The 20528-nt window shown below is 46.1% G+C and overlaps 1 protein-coding gene across 1 annotated transcript in view; it reads left to right on the top strand.

The window, feature by feature from the left end:
• The window catches only part of DCC (DCC netrin 1 receptor), an 876197-nt gene that overhangs the window by 772143 nt on the left and 83526 nt on the right, over positions 1 to 20528 (top strand). The window contains exons 17-20 of the mRNA XM_060280362.2: positions 99 to 337; positions 2744 to 2882; positions 5472 to 5579; positions 11353 to 11547. Coding sequence (XP_060136345.2) covers positions 99 to 337; positions 2744 to 2882; positions 5472 to 5579; positions 11353 to 11547 — 681 coding nt within the window. The remainder of the gene's footprint in view (positions 1 to 98; positions 338 to 2743; positions 2883 to 5471; positions 5580 to 11352; positions 11548 to 20528) is intronic.

Raw genomic sequence — 20528 nt, 5'->3', positions numbered from 1 at the left:
TCACTGGTGGCTGTTTATTTGTTTGTTTCTTTGACGATGCTGTTCTTTATTTTAATTTGTGGTATGCTCATTTTTTTCTGGTGGCTTCTGTGACCCAGATCCCATTGACCCATTAGAAGTTGATTTTTATCCTTTGCTTGATGATTTCCCTACCTCAGTCCCAGATATCTCCACCCCCATGCTCCCACCAGTAGGTGTCCAGGCTGTCGCGTTAACCCACGATGCCGTGAGGGTCAGCTGGGCAGACAACTCTGTCCCCAAGAATCAAAAGACAACGGAGGTTCGGTTTTACACGGTCCGATGGAGAACCAGCTACTCTACAAGTGCAAAATACAAGGTGAAGTTTCGCTGTAGTCATGAACGAGCTTCTCTTTCTGAATCCCAACATTTCCTCAAAAAATCATCTAGATGGGCATGTCATGAGCCGGGCTCCACATACCCCACAGTTCCAGAAAACATGGTTCCATACTAATGGGCTGGAATGGAGAACCTATGGTGCTCCAGACATTAATGAACTCCAGCTTCCATTAGCTCCAAGCAGCAGGAATGATGGAATCTGTAACCCAACAACGTCTAGAGATTCTCCACTGCTGATGTGAAGGATTGCTTGAGAATGGGAGCCTCATGAGCAGGCATCCCCAAACTTCAGCCCTCCAGATGTTTTTAGGGTTGCCAGACTCAATAGAGGACAGGACTTCTGTGCCTTTAATTGCCCTGCTCTCTTTTGAGTCTGGAAACCTTAAAGAGAAACCAGCAGACCCTTTGCTTGGAAATTAAACAAAGGGTCGGCTGGTTTCTCTTTAAGGTTTCCAGACTCAAAAGAGAGCAGGGCAATTAAAGGCACAGAAGCCCTGTCCTCTATTGAGTCCGGCAACCCTAGATGTTTTGGACTACAATTCCCATCTTCCCCGACCACTGGTCCTGTTAACTAGGGATCATGGGAGTTGTAGGCCAAAACATCTGGAGGGCCGCAGTTTGGGGATGCCTGCTCATGAGGCATTGGCCACTAATTTTCAAACTTATCTTCACACCCATAGGGACCCACAACCCCACCACCACCAGAGGCTCTGTCTTACGGCCAGGATTAGGGGGGCAGCGCACAACATGTGTGCATTGTGTGCTATGCACCCATGATGTCATGTGCCCAGCATGCATTGTGCACAACGTTGCATCGTCGGGAGGAGGCCAAGCATGGAGTCCAGCACAGTGTGGCTTTCTCTCTTGCGGTCAGGAGAACCCAGCCACTGAAACGCTCTGTGCCTGACTCCGTGCTTGGCCTCCTCCTGCCCCTCAATACTGAGGGGGGGGGGCAAAGACACTTCCGCCCCTAGGAGTTGGCACACTTGACCCCTGCCCACTTGTGAACAGGGTCACTGAATCCTCAAGAGCCCTGGGCAATGCGGGGACTAAGCTGTGTACGTGGGAACACAGGAAGCCGCCTTCTACCAAGGCAAGTCATTGGTCTGTCTAACTCAGTGTTTTCTACACTGATTGGCATCAGCTTTCCAGGGTTTCATGGAGGAGACATAGCTGAACCTACCGGGAGATTCTGGGGATTAAACCTGAGAACTTCTGCATGCAAAGCAGATACTCATCCCTTCCTGAGTTGTTCGCTAATGCTCTAAAGTTGCAGAATAGTCCATGATCCTCACTCCTTTACTGCTGGCTTCCTCTGGTTCTGCTGCTCATTTTCATACTTCAAGATAAAAACTTGCCATTCCCAAGTGGGCCCTTAATACAACCTTAAACAAGAGATAGATGAGAAGAAATATTGTATTACCAAAGTCCCTATATACCTATTAGGACCCTTCTGTTTGCCTGTTCTCAGCACACTTCCATCAACAAGATGAATAATGCATTGGCTTCCATAAAACGCGTGAACAAAAGCACACACTTAACCAAGCCAAAGCACAAACAAGCACAAGGTATTAACATCAGAACTTTTTATAAGAGCATCAGTACATATTTACCCAAGAGGCAGCAGAGGTGTTTTCGATCACCTGATTAAATATGTAGGAATGCGGCTCAGAATGTCCTTGTTGTAAAGGACAGTTAAAATAAGCATTATTATGTGCTCCCCCTTTTTAAAGGAACAACTTCTTCAATAAAGTGGATGTTATAGGTCCCAGGTAGGGTTTAATATAATATCAGAAAAGTAATGCAAACCAAAGTAGTCCAGTAACATTTTTAAAAACTTGTTTGTCCCATAAAGGCCATGCAATGCTCCAACCCAGCTTGAATAGGCTAGGACACTGCTTTTTCACAAGCGGTGGTGGTGGAACAGTTGGTCCCTGGGGTGCCCCAGTGTAGAGCTGAACTTAAATGTCTCCTCCCCCATGTTTACAAGCCCATTGTCAGGCTAGGGTGAGGTTTTTTTTTTTAGTTGTCCTTCCATTTTTCCTGAATTTCTTAGCATTTGTGGTCCCCAGGGAGCATGCAATACAATGTCAAAGCTTGATGAATGGGAAACAATCAAGGGGTGGGATACAATTGAAGAGAAGGGAGACAGAGAGTAAAAAGAGATGGGTATTAGCAAAGACAATTTTATTTGAGGAATAACAAATTGGGGGGGATTAATCAATAGGTTTGTGAGAATGGAAGGTTTTGAGGAACAATTTGAAGAAAGGGAGCCAAATAAATGTCCCAGAAGAAGGAACTAGCCTCAGAAGATCAGAAGTTGGTTTTCCATCAGGAATGTAGAATGATTGTCCTTTATACCTATATTTTCTGCCCCCCCCCATAGTCCGCAGACACAACAGCCTTGAGTCACACTGTATCGGGACTGAAGCCAAATACCATGTATGAGTTCTCAGTCATGGTCACGAAAGGTCGAAGGTCAAGCACATGGAGTATGACAGCTCACGCTACAACTTACGAGGCAGGTATGTCTCCGTTAGGTTTCTTCCCCCGGTATTTTCAAATATTGGCAAGTTTATTTTAATGGCTTCCACTACAACCATCCACTTCTGCCACTGACACAGATTGGATTTTCCCTTTGCCACATTTTACTGTGTTGTTGCGAAAAGCACAACACATTCTAGGGGGAAGCACGGCAAAAAAAAAAAAAGGCACATCACCTAGTAGCTTCTTTTTGGCTCCAATCCCAGGTTGCTGCACTTTAATAAATGGGGCATTTACAATACTACGTTGCATAAATGCACTGAACTTCAAAGACCTTTCCTGCTAATGATGAGGCATCGTTGCAATTCATTTTTCAAAAGAGCTCGAGATCAGATGAAAACATGTGTAGAAATCCTCTTTTATTATTGGAAAGAGAGGAGTCCGTGTTCTGTACTAATTTATCAAGTGCTCAAGTAGTCTGATTGCATCCAAGCATGGATGTGTGAAGGCAAAGTTTTGTTTTGGAACTGTATTACCCCTCTCTGTTCTTTCTAGCAAAAATCAGTGTGAAAAAGGCAACCATGAAGAATACAAAGTCTTGAGTTGTCCTTATATAACTTCCTCAGTGTTTTGAATTATTTGCATATATATTCAGGCACATGCAGGTTCTTAGCTGTCATTGCAGATAACCACTCTGCAGTCTGATGATAGTTTAATGACTGCCGATTGCATTTATTTTTTCAGCTGCTGTCTTTATCTATTGTACAGGAATTGTTGTGTTTTAAACTGAATTTTATTGTTCCAAGATAGCTATGGCAAAGGGTAGGTTATAAATATTACAAATATTAATCATATTGGGCAACATCCAAACTTAAATCACATTTATTTAGATTGGTGCTGCATATACATCAGTTTAATGTATTGCTTTGGGGTTTCTGTTTTGAAGCTGGGAATATTGATTTCACAGTAGGTAAGCGCAGAATATTCTCAAACAGTACTTCGTGTGTATATTTTCACTTTGTGTTCAAGCCCTTCTTGTTGCCATTGTTTACCCCCTAACTACTACACTTTTGATGTCAGCATGACCAATGACCATATCCCCTTCCTCATTCCTGGTTCATTCATGGAGTCCTGGATCTCCACCAATCAGAGGTCATATAATAAATAAGCCAGTGCCTCACAATGGCTCTTTTACACACTCCTCTCCCATTCATACACCCAACAAATGGAGGGGATAGATGAACCACAGCTGACAGTTCTACCCTCAGCCTCTAGATCCTCCCTTGGAGTCTGCAAACTCAGGGCAATCTCTAAAAGGGAAGTCTAGAGCTATAACTGATCTTTAAATTTAGACTTCCTCCACCGTTAGGGACCTTGCACAACTAGGGTCCCCAATCATACATTCTTGGAGATGCCCCTTTTTCAGATGTCCTACACAACATGTTGATGTCAGCCTGGGGACAGTGGTCGGGAATTGTGCTTACAGTCACAGTCATGAGAGCCAGCGTGGTGTAGCGGTTAAGAGCGGTGGACTCTTAATCTGGTGAACCGGGTTCACTTTCCCCCTCCTCCACATGCAGCTGCTGGGTGACCTTGGGCTTGTCTCGGCCTCACTCACCTCACAGAGTGTTTGTTGTGGGGGAGGAAGGGAAAGGAGATTGTTAGCAACTTTGAGACTCCTTAAGGGGAGTGAAAGGCGGGATATCAAATCCAAACTCCTCCTCCTCTCATGCAACCTCCTTCATGTGTAGGGTATACAGAGCCAACCTTTGACTACATCCTAACATCAGTATGGGGAAATGGGTGGATGTTTTCAGAAGCTCTGTTAATTTCTCTTTTTAAATAAGATTTTCAACCACGTGTTATTAGTTTCAGCAGGCTTAATTAGGTGTTGCTAATCAGCAACTCTCCACTGTCAACTTCCTAAATTTTCCTTTAAGCTAGAGTTCGTCCCTGTATTGTTGTTAAAAAATAGCTCCATTCTCTCTCTCATTTGCCTAGCCCCTTGGACTAGATTTCCAAAACTCTTGGGGAGAGAAAGGGGTACATGGACAAGGAGAAAGGTAGAGGAAAGAGAAGAGTAAGGATAAAAGTAGGGTGTTTTCTGCCTTTATACTGCCAAGTGTATCGTCCTAGGCCATACAGCCCTACTGTTGAGCCAAGAAGACAGTTACCCAGCAGCTGATCTTGGATGTCATGAAAGGGCAACTAATTGTTAGCTATTTAATTTATTATTGTTGCATTTTTAGTAGCAGGGAGGGGGACGAGGCCTCTGTGGGATGCTCTTCTCAAGTGTCCAAATAACTTGCCTGGCCTTGAGTGCAATGCCAAGCAAAATTCCTTGCCTACCTTCAGAAGCCCCTCACATTTAAGAAATGTATGGCATAAAAGCTGGCAACATTGCATTGCAGGGGGTTGGCCTAGATGACCCTCAAGGTCCCTTCCAACTCTATAATTCTATGATATGCCTGAATGAATCGGCCGCTACTACACCTCACTCTGCCTAAATGACAGTTGTGGCCCTGCTTATCAGTACCTTTGTTGCACACTGTGCCCAATGTTGTTTAGCTTTCTTTTCCAATATGTCACCTTACACATTTGTCTGTTGTTGTTTTTTGCCTTCTCCTAAGCCCCAACCTCTGCTCCCAAGGATTTGACAGTTATTACTCGAGAAGGGAAGCCCCGGGCTGTCATTGTCAGCTGGCAACCTCCATTAGAAGCCAACGGGAAAATTACTGGTAAGATCCTCTCGCCTTCTATGTCTTCTTTTCTTTTTCAGACCCAATACATAGAATTGTGTGCTTTTAAACAGAGCCCACCACAAATTCATGGGGGTTTGGGGTGGGGTAAGGATGAGTGGAACAGAACCATCACTCCCTAGAAACACACTGGGGGTTCAAGCCTCTATTCCAGGTTGCAAACATTTCTGCCCTGATCTCTTTTTCTAGCCTGAGTTTCTAATAGTCCCCAGAGACAGCAAGGAAATAGACTATCCCCCTTCAAGATCCACTCCAGGATTCACGTTGGAAATACAGGACCACAAAATTGGGGTGGGAATCTAGCTGAGATGAATTCCAGATGCAAGTAGCCCCACCCCCACCCCCGTAAATGGCATGGAATTTGCTGTCAGTGGAAACGCCACAAAAATGGCAGTGCTGTCAAGTTGGGGGGCATATTTTCTAAGGAAGGGTCAGTCTATTTCTAGCTCATATCAATCTCAATACATACATGTTTATTGATAAGTCTGTTGTGTCTAAGGATGGGGAAGGCATCCAATCCAGCCCACATTTAAAAGCAAACTTACAGTAGCTGATTTGCGCATTCTGCAGCTATATGTGAATTGAGACATTGCCATCTTTTGAAAGTCATGCGTACCTGAATTTTGCAATGCGCTTTCCAGGCCAAGTAATGTGCACATCAGTTAATAGACCAGGGTAATGTATGCATATGAATGCATATATTAGTGAAAATAACATTGCAATTCATTATGGTATGGGGAAATTGCTTTGCAGAAATGTAAGGAAGTGTTTCATACAAAAATGTGTGTGTAGTGGGAGAAATCTGTGTGGAAATTGTGAAGAATTTTCGTAAGAACTTTTTTTTCTAATAGTCCCCAGAGCCCTCCCAGCAGATGTCAAGGCAATAAGTAACTATTCTACTTTCAGAAGACAACTGAAGGCGGCCCTGTTTAGGGAAGTTTTTAATGTTTGATGCTGTATTGTTTTTAATATTTGGTTGGAAGCTGCCCAGAGTGGCTGGGGAAACCCAGCCAGATGGGCGGGGTATAAATAAATAAATAATTATTATTATTATTATTATTATTATTATTATTATTATTATTATTATTATTAAAGCAAACTGATATGGAAATGCACAGAACTGAACTTAAGATTGGGAAATTGAGAAACTGCCCCCTGTGCTCTGTTCCTGCATTAATCTGACACCCCCCAAATAACAAGCTGGATGAAAATCCATATCAAATACAGAATGAAATATGTAATCAAATATTCATTTAATCACAGCGCCATGCTTCTAAATAACCATTGCTGGGAAAGAACAGTGAAAGAGGGCTGTTAACACTGTGTGCTCTACCTGTGGCATCTCTCATCAGCATTTAGCTGCCCACTGTGGAAAGCAGGATCCCCTGACTCATCGAGATAGGCTTTCCTTGCCTACTTATATGCTCCGTAACTAGCATAAGAGTATATGCCCATTTTGCTTACCTTACTGGGGCAGCTGTATCATTGCCAATTCCAGGTGAGAAATGAACAGGCTACGGGTTCTATCCACTGCTGTTCCTACACAGAGCAGACCCATCGAAACTAATGTAGGTTCATTCATTTCATTGGTTCTACCCAGAGGAGAAGTTCGTCGGATATAGCCCTGTAGTGCAGCTAGACACTGTGTAGAATAGGGAAGTGGTTATGCGCAGAGCTCCCATAGTTGGGAGAAAATTCCAGCCGCTCTTTTGGTTGGTTTGGTTTTTTTTATTCCTGTTGGCAAAAGGGTCCAGTAGTTAATTCAGTGCAAGGGAGAGTTGATGAGAAAGGAACAAAGTGAGCCCTTCGTTTTTCATGGAAGGAAATACTGAATGCATTAAAAAAGAACATAGCCCTCCAGAGCAAAGGTCTTCCGGTGCATTCTGCTCAGTGGCAATTAGGGATGGCTAATAATAAGCAGTCTGTTTGACAATAATGTAAAACATAACGTACATAATGATAGGGTGCCTGGCCTGACACATTATGGTAAGATTTATTGGTGGATATTTAACTTTGTAATAGCAAGGTAAGGCACTGATGATCTGAAACCCTTTAATCCTGACTGACAAGTTCTGAGCTTAATGAATGGTATACAATGACAGACCTTATCCCCGCAAATATTGCCGTAACATCACTCCCTGATTAAGATCTCCATTAGGAGTCTGTAATGCTAATTTGCTATGAAAAATAGAACAGGGCTGCTTTTAAAAGAAACAAATAAATAAATGAAAACCCAGAGACGTTGCATTTAAATGACGCCTTTAGGCTATTAATGAATATCTCCAAAGCATGTGATTATGATGAATAATATTGTGCAGCTTATGAAATGTGCTGACTATGACCTCGTAGACTGGGAAAATGGAGTTAGAGATCTGAAAACGTTTCACTCACAGTGTATACCGTGTTTCTCATATTTTAAGGCATCCCCAAAAAATAAGCCATGACAGGATTTCAAAGGGTTGGTGAAAAATAAGACATACCCCGAAAATAAGCACTATCGCAAAGCCCCGACCGAGCGAGAGGCGAAGCCGTGGGACCCAGCAGGAGCTCCCTGCCTGCTTCCCCGAGCCGTAGCGCATCGGGGGACAGAGCCGAAGATCGGCGGGCGCTCCTTGCTGGGCTTGACAAGCCCGGGAAACAGCGCCCGCCGATCTTCGGCCCTGTGCTGTGTGACGGGCGGGGGTGGGGGGGAAGCGGAGATCGTTGACAAGCCCAGCAAACAGCGCCCGCCGATCTTCGGCCCTGTGCTGTGTGACGGGCGGGGGTGGGGGGAAGCGGAGATCGTTCTCCACTCTCCCCCCACCCCCGCCTGTCACCGAAGATCGGCGGGCGCTGTTTGCTGGGCTTGACAAACCCGGCAAACAGCGCCCGCCGATCTTCGGACCTGTGCTGTGTGACAACCGGGGGTGGGGGGGAAGCGGAGATCGTTCTCCGCTCTCCCCCCACCCCCGCCTGTCACCGAAGATCGGCGGGCGCTCCTTGCTGGGCTTGACAAGCCCGGCAAACAGCGCCCTCCGATCTTCGGACCTGTGCTGTGTGACAGGCGGGGGTGGGGGGGAAGCGGAGATCGTTCTCTGCTCTCCCCCACCCCTGCCTGTCACCGAAGATCGGCGGGCGCTCCTTGCTGGGCTTGACAAGCCCGGCAAACAGCGCCCTCCGATCTTCGGACCTGTGCTGTGTGACAGGCGGGGGTGGGGGGGAAGCGGAGATCGTTCTCTGCTCTCCCCCACCCCCGCCTGTCACCGAAGATCGGCGGGCGCTCCTTGCTGGGCTTGACAAGCCCGGCAAACAGCGCCCTCCGATCTTCGGACCTGTGCTGTGTGACAGGCGGGGGTGGGGGGGAAGCGGAGATCGTTCTCTGCTCTCCCCCACCCCCGCCTGTCACCGAAGATCGGCGGGCGCTCCTTGCTGGGCTTGACAAGCCCGGCAAACAGCGCCCTCCGATCTTCGGACCTGTGCTGTGTGACAGGCGGGGGTGGGGGGGAAGCGGAGATCGTTCTCCGCTCTCCGCCCACCCCCGCCTGTCACCGAAGATCGGCGGGCGCTGTTTGCTGGGCTTGACAAGCCCGGCAAACAGCGCCCGCGTGCACTTTATTAAAAAATAAGACATCCCTTGAAAATAATCCATGTCGTGTTTTTTTGAGGAAAAAATTAATATAAGACATGTCTTATAATATGAGAAACACGGTATTTACATGTCTGGAGAAGAGGGGGGAATCAATTCTCTTAATCCAGCAACTTCATTGTGTGTGGAAGGAGACTCTGACAGTGGATTCCTATACGTGTCTACTCAGAAATAAGTCTCATTGAGTTCAATGGAACTTTCTCCCAAACCCATAATAAACCATTGCATCAAAATACTAGGACTGAAATCTGTTTGAGCAGAAATCAGACTATATATCAACATACATCCAGATGCTTTCTGGGTAACCCACTTGCTCACTCTGCCTGGAGAGAAGCATGTGCAGGAGGAGAGTATTAGAATTTGCCCCTTCCCTGCCAGACTATCTTTGTGTAAATGCAAACACGTGGCTGTTCTATCTACCAAGAAGCCCTTCCCTTATGCATTGGCTTACTGCATCCACCAGAACACTCTTCTGCACACAGACTATTTGCAGCAGGAGCACCAATAGTCTGCATGCTGAGAGGCCGGGAAGGAGCAAGCCACTGGATATACCATGGTGAGATGCGGAGGTTCCTGAAGTCGATGGAAGCCTTACTGCGCATGTGGGATTTCTGTGTGCACATTAACATGCCCTGCGTTAGGCCTTCAGGTGTGGTTTCATGCAAGTTGTGATAACAAGATTCCAGTGGGCATGCCATACAGCAAGACACACTTGAGCACCTAACACAAGGTCTCAGGAAGCCCTGGTCGCCCAAGGCAGTGAGGTGCCATCCTAGTGCCATCCAAGCAGCGATCAGGGCTGCCTCCCCCCTTTTCTGCATTTTTACCAGTGTACGCTGCAAATTGAAGAACCATCCAAGGTGGCAGTCTCCTGCCATCGTCTATCTTCCCAACTGGTTGTGGACCCTAATGCAGTACGGCCCAGAGATATTCGAGGGTGCATGGCAAAAAAGAAAGAAAGAAAAGAACCATTGTGCATAAGGACAAAGAATAGCTACACACTTAGTTCTGCTTCTTTCGAACTGAGTTACCATATTTTCCCTGGAATATATTGGCATGTTTCTCATGAACACCCAGGAAATGATACTCCACATTAATGCCACTTACATTTACTCCAGCACTAACACATTCAAGTCTCAATGCATAATCTTTATAAACTTGCTGTTGGCCTCAAGTCCAACAACAGCTTGCAGAGTCCTGGGCATTCCCATGGAGAACAACTTCAGTATATCTGAAGGAGTGTCTCCACCCCCATTGTTCAGCCCGGACACTGAGGTCCAGCTCTGAGGCCCTTCTGGCAGTTCCCTCACTGAGAGAAGTGAGGTGACAGGGAACCAGGCAGAGGGCCTTCTCAGTAGTGGCGCCTGCCCTGTGGAACACCCTCCCATCAGATGTCAAGGAAATAAACAACTATTTGACTTTTAGAAGCCATCTGAAGGCAACCCTGTTTAGGGAAGTTTTTATGTTTGATGTTTTATCGTGTTTTTAATATTCTGTTGGGAGCCACCCAGAGTGGCTACAGAAACCCAGCCAGATGGGCAGGGAATAAATAATAAATTATTATGAGTAGTAGTATGAACTAGCTATGAGTACACATGCATAACAATACTGCTGGTTGGTGCACTCCCAAAGTACCAAAATAAAAAGGAGGGGGGTGGATCATTGGTATTTACAGATTGCAGACTTCACCCAATATATGCCACACAGTAGCAGCTGGTGGGAAGGAACGGCACAATACACCAGGCTCTCCCATCTGTACAGTCACTGCCACTTCCCTGGAGGGAGGGCGTGAGGCAGTGGAAAGTCACCACTGTGCCGGCATGCTGGCAGAGTCAATCCACCACTCCCACCGTTGAACCATAGCTGTCAGGTTCTCCCTTTTTTTAAGGGAAATTCCCTTATGCTGAATAGGCTTCCTCGTGAGAAAAGGGAAAACTTGACAGCTATGCGTTGAACCTACACCATGCTGTTGTCCTCTTTCCCTCTACTTGCAGAAACTCTGCTGGTGGTTTGCCAGCACTTTGCTCCACCAGGTAAACCACTTCTGATGACACAGATTGTAGTCAGTGTGAAGATGTGCACCACATGTACTAAGAGAACACGTGTGTGTGTTTGTGTCTGTTGCAGCTTACATCCTGTTCTTCACCTTGGACAAGAATTCCCCCATTGACGACTGGGTCATGGAGTCCATCAGTGGCGACCGCCTCACCCATCAGATCATGGACCTCAATCTCGACACGGTGTATTACTTTAGAATACAAGCCCGTAACGCCAAAGGAGTGGGTCCTCTCTCAGATCCCATTCTTTTCCGGACTCTGAAAGGTTTGGATTTTCAACTATTTGTTGTGAATTGATGTGTTAAGGAGTTGGATCATATGACAGGACAGGATTTTGAGTTTTGACATCAGACAGTTTTTGTGTGCTCTTTCTGGCAAGATGATGGACATAGGAGCGTAGAGTGCTGCCTTATACTGAGCCCAGATCATGGTCCAACTAGAGTGGTATTGTCTACACTGACTGTCAGTGACTCTCAGTGGTTTCTGGCAGGAACTTCTTTCAGCGGATTGAACCAAGGTCCTCCTCCATGCAGAACACATGTTGGCCATTGAGCTATGGCTCTTCGCCTGAAAACTTTTGACACAAGTGATTTCTGCCACTGGAAATAATAATGATAATAAACTAACAGCCCCATGTACACCAGAAGTTCAATTGTAGCTCAGTCATAGTTCAAAATAATGAGCGGCGGTTGTGATTGCATCAAAACCATTGAGGAAAAGATGAGTGATATTTGTGCCAGTTACAGAAGCATCAAACATGAAATTTCCTTTGCCCACATTTCCTCCAGCCAGGCGCCTGTTCATTTCTGTATTGATTTCTTGTGAATAAGAAGCTAGCGGTGATTCACTCATTGAGGTTAATGGAAGCTCAAAATTGCAGTCTCCGTTTCTTGTTTTGTTTGGGGATTTTCAAATGCATTAAAAGCACAACAGAATTGTTTCATGAACATACCCAAGGTTTATAAGATGTCGTACAGGCAACGTTTTCTCTGCCGTACATGAAACAAATAATCTTTATGTCCTGAGTAGTTATAGAGCGGTATGTTTTTCAAATCATGTCCTGGGAAATCCTGGAAGTTCCACACAAGCTTATTGGAAGTCCCCGAAGGAGAAGATCAATAATGGCGGAGAACCCTAGCAATGAGGAGGGCATGCACCAAAATGGCCTCTGAATTTCATGGCCCCAATTGCACCAATAATAATTTCGGGGTGGCATTTCTTCACGTTTTTCCAGGGACAGACCACTGTTAGCAGTGGCTAGTGCCTTCCTTCTTTACCTCGGGAAGCTCTTTTGGCAGCCTGGGTACAGGTTTACTTCCTCTGATATACTACTCATTCCGTGGCATTCTGGGCATGAGGATTGGTGGCCACTGTGAAGTCTACCACTTTCCCAAAGATTGCCCAAAAATTGCACCAACCCATTTAAGGCATTCACATTGAGTATTAAGAAAACATTTGGGGCAGGGAGAAGCAGCAAGGATGAGTTTTGCTCACCCCCAGAATCACCATTCTGATCACATACTGTCAGGCTTTGGAGAACCGGCTTCCTCCCTTTTGGCAGTAAATAAGAAGATCAAATGAAAGGAACGTCTTACCAGTTAAGTTCTTTAATAATCACAGTGAGAGTGAAAAGAACACATCTCCCTAGAAATGGCAGTGCTCCCAATTAAGGTTCACCCCCTCAGTCCCTATTAATCTACGTCACTCCTATGTTTTGTAATCTGAGTTTGTACCCTCTGTGCTTTCTGTTCTAACACTTTTGAGCTCTCCGTGTCTTTGGGGATGGGGAGGGGGTGAATGCTGCCCAGAGACTGAATCTGTTAATCCTCCCTCTTCCAGTGTTTCTTCTCCTAGCTGTTCCCCCATCCAGTATTTCCCAGCTTCTGCCTTCTGAACTATGCCCCTCTGCAAACCACTCTTCCAAATCTATACTGTCCTCCTGTTCCTGGGAAGATTCAGGATCAGGGGTGACTCCCACCAATCCTCCTCAGTGCAGCCCCTCTCAGCATGGTCCCTGACACATACTATGAGTTGGGAAGGATGATCTGCTAAAACAGGGAGCTGCCCCCCCCCAAGTGTGTCAGGGCAACACTTTCTAGGTCAGAGGGCAAACGCCCATTCACTACATGTAAAAACCGTACCAGACAGCTACTTGTGGACACTATGGAGTTAGAGAAGTAAGATTTATTCACTGCCACCGCCACTACCATGTGATAGACATGATGGGTGCGATAGGCCTCACAAATGTTTGGTCAGTTTCTGACTGAGTCTTACACCACCTGGGCTCAATGTTTCATTGCTCACATTGAGTACCAAGGCAGCCAACATGCTCCATAGCGATGATGACAGCGCTCAGCGAGCCATTGTGTCAATATATCTTAACTATTTTGCACCTTCTGAAATAATACACAGATTGAAACACTGCCATCCTTTGAAATCCACCTTTCTCTGAATTATGCATTGCTGTTCTCCCACCGAGTAATCTGTACAAAAACATATGTGCTAAGGTGAACTGTGCATATCAATGCTTATATAACTGGAAGTATACCAAAATGCATTCTATTAGCAAAAATAGCAAAAAAATGTGTACGTGAGGGAAAATTACACAGATAAAGGTCTGCATCGTGAAAAATTATCACACTAGAATCCTGGTGATTTTTCATAAGGACCCCACTACCCAAAAAACAAATTGATGTGGAATTGTGGGGGAGTGTAATTTGGAAAATCTGAGAGAAACCAAATTGATATATATTTTTTAATGTCCCCTACTCTGGGGAAGGGCATTCCACAATATCAAAAAGGGACCCCCTGCAAATTATATCAAGTTCTTTGCCCCCCCCCCCGAAAAATGATACATGCCCTTGGAATGTGCAAGCCCATTCCATTTTTCCTAGCAACTTTCAGTCTGCAGTCAGTGAGCTAGACCAGACATCAGGTTTCTCCTGAGAAATAATCTCCCATGGCCTGGAACTTGCCTCTTTCCAATGAAACCTCGCAGAAACAAGTCTCTTCATCTGTGCTACTCAATGAGTGAGCATGTTAGGGCTGATTTGAAGCAGTGGAATTCGTCTTGGAGAATTTACAAGCCCAGAGCACTAAGCTGCTATCTGACAGATGGCTGCTCTTTTTGCAGAAGCTGATACCTCTCTCTTTAATTTTTATTATTGTTAAAAAAAAAATGCAAGCTACCAAGAAATCAAATTGAACATGGGAGACCTTCTTTCTGTAATAGTTTGTAATGAATTAACAGGAGCTGGGTGAAGCAATTCTAAGCAATTCATCTGCATGCGCTCTTAGCTTATCACATCCCAGCCAGGATTTTCGGGAGTTTGCCTCGCCTGCCCAAGTCGGATTTCTCTTTCCATAAAATAATCAGTGCAACTCTGATGGCTTTTCACTTCTTTTAAACCACCATAAATTGCAACAAAAGAACACTTCCTTTGCTATGGCTTCTCATCTTCCAAATTAAATGGGCACCGGCTTCCTTTCATGCTTGCAGTGAGTGTCGGAGGGAAAAGCCATGTTAAAATGAAGGGTTTCCCCCCACACACTAGGTGCCACAGCCTCAAAGTATAATAACTGCAGAGCAATGCAACATCAAATGCTAAGGAGACCCAGATGTGTCCACTTCTGGGCACCACAGTTCAAGAAGGATACTGACAAGCTGGAATGTGTCCAGAAGAGGGAAACCAAAATGGTCAAAGGCCTGGTCAAACAATGCCTTATGAGGAATGGCTTAGGGAGCTGGGTATGTTTAGCCTGGAGAAGAGAAGGTTAAGGGGTGATATATAAAAGGATGTCATATAGAGGAGGGAGAAAGGTTGTTTTCTGCTGCTCCAGAAAAGCGGACACGGAGCAATGGATTCAAACTACAAGAAAGAAGATTCCACCTAAACATTAGGAAGAACTTCCTGGCAGTAAGAGCTGTTCGGCAGTGGAATTTGCTACCAAGGAGTGTGGTGGAGTCTCCTTCTTTGGAGGTCTTTAAGCAGAGGCTTGACAGGCATGTGTCAAGAATGCTTTGATGGTGTTTCCTGCTCGGCAGGGGGTTGGACTGGATGGCCCTTGTGGTCTCTTCCAACTCTACGATTCTATGATTCTGTGATTCAGATATCTAACTAGATCTGAACTCAAAATCACCTACTTTGTAGCATTTATGCAAGGTATCATCAAGCTCATCAGGGAGATGAATTTTAGATCAGAGGAGATGTGTGTTTTTTTGGGGGGGGGGGAATAAAAAATACTAATTTTCTTCCGTCATCTAATAGCCTATGAAGACACAGTCTAATACCCTGCCATGAATATTTAATGCTATCCACCCTAAATATGTCATGTTCAATAACATTCAAACTGGTTTTTTCCCCTGATAAATCTGCTTCTACATATAAGGTGCAAAGAGCTTCTGATGTCTGGCTCACACTCTCAATTATGCAAAGTTATTGGATTCTTGTCCTTAATAATGATTAAGAAGATGTGTTTGGTGTCCCATGGAAGGATCTCTTGGCAATAACTATATCTCACATACAAACACGTACATGTCTACCAGCTCCATCTGGTATGCAGGATGAGACCCTACCTCCCTGCGGACTGTCTCGCCAGAGTGGTGCATGCTCTAGTTATCTCCCGCTTGGACTACTGCAATGCGCTCTACGTGGGGCTACCTTTGAAGGTGACCCAGAAACTACAACTAATCCAGAATACGGCAGGGAGACTGGTGACTGGGAGCGGCCACTGAGACCACATAACACCAGTCTTGAAAGACCTAAACAGCTAAATGCCCTCCCATCAGATGTCAAGTTAATAAACAACTACATCTGACTTTTAGAAGACATCTAAAGGCAGCCCTCTTTGGAACTCCTTGCCAATTGACATCAGGCAAGCGCTTTCACTGTACTCTTTTCGACAACTACTAAAAACGTTTCTGTTTAGACAAACCTACCCAGATATGTAGAATGTTGAAGTTTGTTTTGTAGCCTTATCAGCTACTAAGGGTCCTTTAGGTTGCGCCCAGGCAAGGACAGAGATAGCCAATAATGACACTGGGGGTTGAATCCAGAGATAGAGTTTAATTCTTAATTAATTAAGAGACTCTTGGTGGTTAAGCCTCACGACAATAGTAAAGAAACACAAATTGCAAAGCTTCTTATACACTTCTTGGGCTCCTTTCCCCCTCCTCTGTAAATGTGCGCACACAAGGGGGGGGCACAAGTACATATGAGGATCTTCCTGTGTCCGGTCCTGTGCATAAACACATGCTGACTCATGCTACCCCAGTAGCATCTTCCAGCAGCCTTGAGTGGGGGCTTGCCTGTTCTGTGTGCCAGACTGATAGCGTCAGACAAGACAGTCATCTGGCCTTGATAGCTTAGCAGGGCATTCTGTCTGGCTTAACCTTTGGCACACAGAGAGAGGCAAAGAAAAAAAGCATTTTAAGCAAGACATCCCAGGGATACAGCCATACAGTCAGAATTCATACAATGCAAGCAACGCAAACTATAGGATCAGATCAGATCAGATCCAGCTCAATAACACAATTGGCAAACCTCTCCCTTCAGTTTTTTCATTTATTGCTGATTTTTTAATATATATAAAAAATGTTCTAAGTAGCTGTTTTTAACTATTTTTACAGATAGCTTTATGGTTTTGTTCTGTTAGTAAATGGCTTTCAGGGTTGCTGTTGTTTTTACAATCCAGTGGCATATACGTTTTATGAAGTAAATGTCCTCTTCATACATGCTTACAAAAATGATGCAATGTGGCACCAGAAGTTCCCTTTGCAGTTAATGGTCCGTACTTAATCATTCTGAAGACAGCATTTCACTCTCAATGTCCCATTAGGCTTACAGCAGACAGATTAATAACATTAAATAGTAAATATTCAGCAGCAATGTTCTTCTATAGTATCAAAAGGTATGTTGCTATGTTCTAGAATGTTCCTTACTAAAGATTGCAGGTTGAAAAGAGCAAAATGAATTAATATCGCGCAGGGAAGGGATTCCCCCCCCCCTCGGTCTCTGAAATAATTCATTAAGAGTCTGCCTTTCCCCTTCACCTGTGGCTGAAATAGGTAACTCAGGAAGAGAAAGGCTAATGAGAGCTATTCTGCTGTGCCACAACTGTAGCATAATTTTCTTCTAACATGTCACTCCTCATTTTCAAATGAATCTTAATTGCAAACTGTATTGTAAGTGGGAACCGCGAGGCAGTGGCTTATTAAAGGTCCTTTATTGTGTGCCAAGCCACGAATTGAGAGAAAGTTTGCTGCCCTGGAATCACAGAATAAAAGAATTGTAGAGCTGAAAGGACCCTGGGGGTCATCTGGTCACACCCGCAGCAGCGCAGGAATCTCAACAACAACAACAACAACAACAACAACAACAACAACAACAACAACAACAACTTATTTATACCACGCCCATCTGGCTGGGTTTCCCCAGCCACTCTGGGCAGCTTACAACCGAATATTAAAAACCATACAGCATCAAACATTAAAAACTTCCCTAAACAGGGCCACCTTCAGTTGTCTTTTAAAAGTAAAATAATTGCTTATTGCCTTGACATCTGCTGGGAGGGCGTTCCACAGGGCAGGCACCACTACCGAGAAGGCCCTCTGCCTGGTTCTCTGTAACCTTACTTCTCGCAGTGAGGGAACCGCCAGAAGGCCCTCGGCGCTGGACCTCAGTGTCCGGGCTGAACGATGGGGGTGGAGACACTCCTTCAGATATACAGGACCAAGGCCATTTAGGGCTTCAAAGGTCAGCACCAACACTTTGAATTGTGCTCGGAAACGTACTGGGAGCCAACGAAGATCTTTCAGGACGAGTGTTATATGGTCTCAGCCGTCACTCCCAGTCACCAGTCTAGCTGCCGCATTCTGGATTAATTGCAGTTTCCGAGTCACCTTCAAAGGTAGCCCCACGTAGAGCGCATTGCAGTAGTCCGAGTGGGAGATAACTAGAGCATGTACCACTCTGGCAAGACAGTCTGCAGGCAGGTAGGGTCTCAGCCTGCGTACCAGATGGAGCTGATAGACAGCTGCCCTGGGAACAGAATTGACCTGCGCCTCCATGGACAGCTGTGAGTCCAAAATTACTCCCAGGCTGCACACCTGGTCCTTCAGGGGCACAGTTACCCCATTCAGGACCAGGGAGTCCTCCATACCAGCCCACCCCCTGTCCCCCAAGAACAGTACTTCTGTCTTGTCAGGATTCAACCTCAACCGCCATCCATCCTCCAACCGCCTCCAGGCACTCACACAGGACCCTCACCGCCTTCACTGGTTCTGATTTAAAAGAGAGGTAGAGGTGGGTATCAAACGCATATTGATGAACACCCAACCCAAACCCCCAGATGATCTCTCCCAGTGGCTTCAAGTAGGTGTTAAAAAGCATGGGGGAGAGGACGGAACCCTGAGGCACTCCACAAGTGAGAGCCCAGGGGTCTGAATACTCATCCCCCACCACCACCTGGACACGGCCCAGGAGAAAGGAGCAGAACCACTGTATGACAGTGCCCCCAGCTCCCAACCCCTCAAGACGGTCCAGAAGGATGTTATGGTCGATGGGATCAAAAGCCACTGAGAGATCCAGCAGAACTAGGAAACGGCTCTCACCTTTGTCCCTAGCCCGCCGGAGATCATCGACCAGCACGACCAAGGCAGTTTCTGTCCCGTGGTGAGGTCTGAATCCCGATTGGAAGGGATCCAAATGGTCCACACCCTTCAGGAGTTGTTCAGCAACCACCCGCTCAATCACCTTTCCCAAGAATGGAAGATTTGAGACTGGGCGATAGTTGGCCATATTGGCCAGGTCTGCAGGAATCTCAGCTAAAGCACCTATGGCAGACTTAAAAACCTCTAAGGAAGTGGAGTCCACCACCTCTCGTGGGAGTTTGTTCCACTGCCCAACAGCTCCTACTGTCAGAAAGTTTTTCCAAATGTTTAGTCAGAATCTCCTTTCTTGTAACTTGAAGCTATTGCCTCGAGTCCTACCCTCAAGAGCAGGAGGAAACAAGCATGCTCCCTCTTCCATGTGACAGCCCTCAATATATTTGAAGATGGCTATCATATCTCCTCTTAGATTCTTCTTTTCCTGGTGTGTTTTCATCCAAGTAGGAACCAAGTAGGTTCCAATTCATGCAAATATGTACAGGCAGGCTTCCACAAGGTTTCAGTATCTATCAGCAACCACATATATGAACCTACCAGGACCCTGAGATCATCTTCTGAGGCCCTCCTTCGTGTGCCCCCTCCTCGAGAGGTTCGGAGGGTGACAGCACGAGAACGAGCCTCTTTTGCAGTGGCTCCCCTTTGTGGAAAGCTCTCCCCAGGGACCTTCTCCTGGCGCCTTCATTACACACCTTTTGTTGTTGTTTAGTCATTAAGTCGTGTCTGACTCTTCGTGACCCCATGGACCAGAGCACGCCAGGCACTCCTGTCTTCCACTGCCTCCTGCAGTTTGGTCAAACTCATGTTAGTAGCTTCGAGAACACTGTCCAACCATCTTGTCCTCTGTCGTCCCCTTTCTCCTTGTGCCCTCAATCTTTCCCAACATCAGGGTCTTTTGCAGGGAGTCTTCTCTTCTCATGAGGTGGCCAAAGTATTGGGGCCTCAGCTTCCAGGGGCGTAGCCAGGATCAAAACTGGGGGGGGGGGCAAGCCATGGTCATTCAGGGGCGGGGCCAAGGCACGGAAGGGGAGGGGCCATGAAGTGGGCGGGGCTAAAGGGCCAGCGGGCCTGATGATATTGTGGTGGCGGCAGCAGCGGCCACATTGTGCTTCTGGGGCTGGTAGCGTTGGCGGCTACCCTGCTTGGCTGGAGAGGACGGGAGGGTCGGGCAGGCGAGAGGGGGTGGCAGGGCGGGCGAGGCAAGACACGGCCGCAGCCACGACGGCTCCGAGGCGTTGCTGCATATCAGCATAATATTTCAACCATGGTTCAAGCCCCACCTTAGGAAAAAAACCTGCATTGCAGGGGGTTGGACTAGATGACCCTTGTGGTCCCTTCCGACTACAATTCTATGATTCTATTGATATATTACCATAGCATATGCATCATTCTGCTTTCTTGAATTGTCCTACTCCTAGGCATAGCATCCAACTCCTAGAGGCCTAGGTGCCTCTCCCCCCGCCCCCAATTACTGGTAAATACCGTATTTGAAAGAGTCATCCCCCCATGTTGATGGGCTTTCTATGTGGGGCTTATCTGCCCCCCCCGTATTTTATTAAGGATGGAAGAGGGAGGGAAGG

Source organism: Zootoca vivipara, chromosome 10 (genome assembly GCF_965207765.1).
Source record: "Zootoca vivipara chromosome 10, rZooViv2.hap1.1, whole genome shotgun sequence".
Lineage (NCBI taxonomy): Eukaryota > Metazoa > Chordata > Lepidosauria > Squamata > Lacertidae > Zootoca > Zootoca vivipara.
The sequence above is the reverse complement of the archived record's forward strand: the minus strand, read 5'-3'. Positions and strand labels throughout refer to the sequence as shown.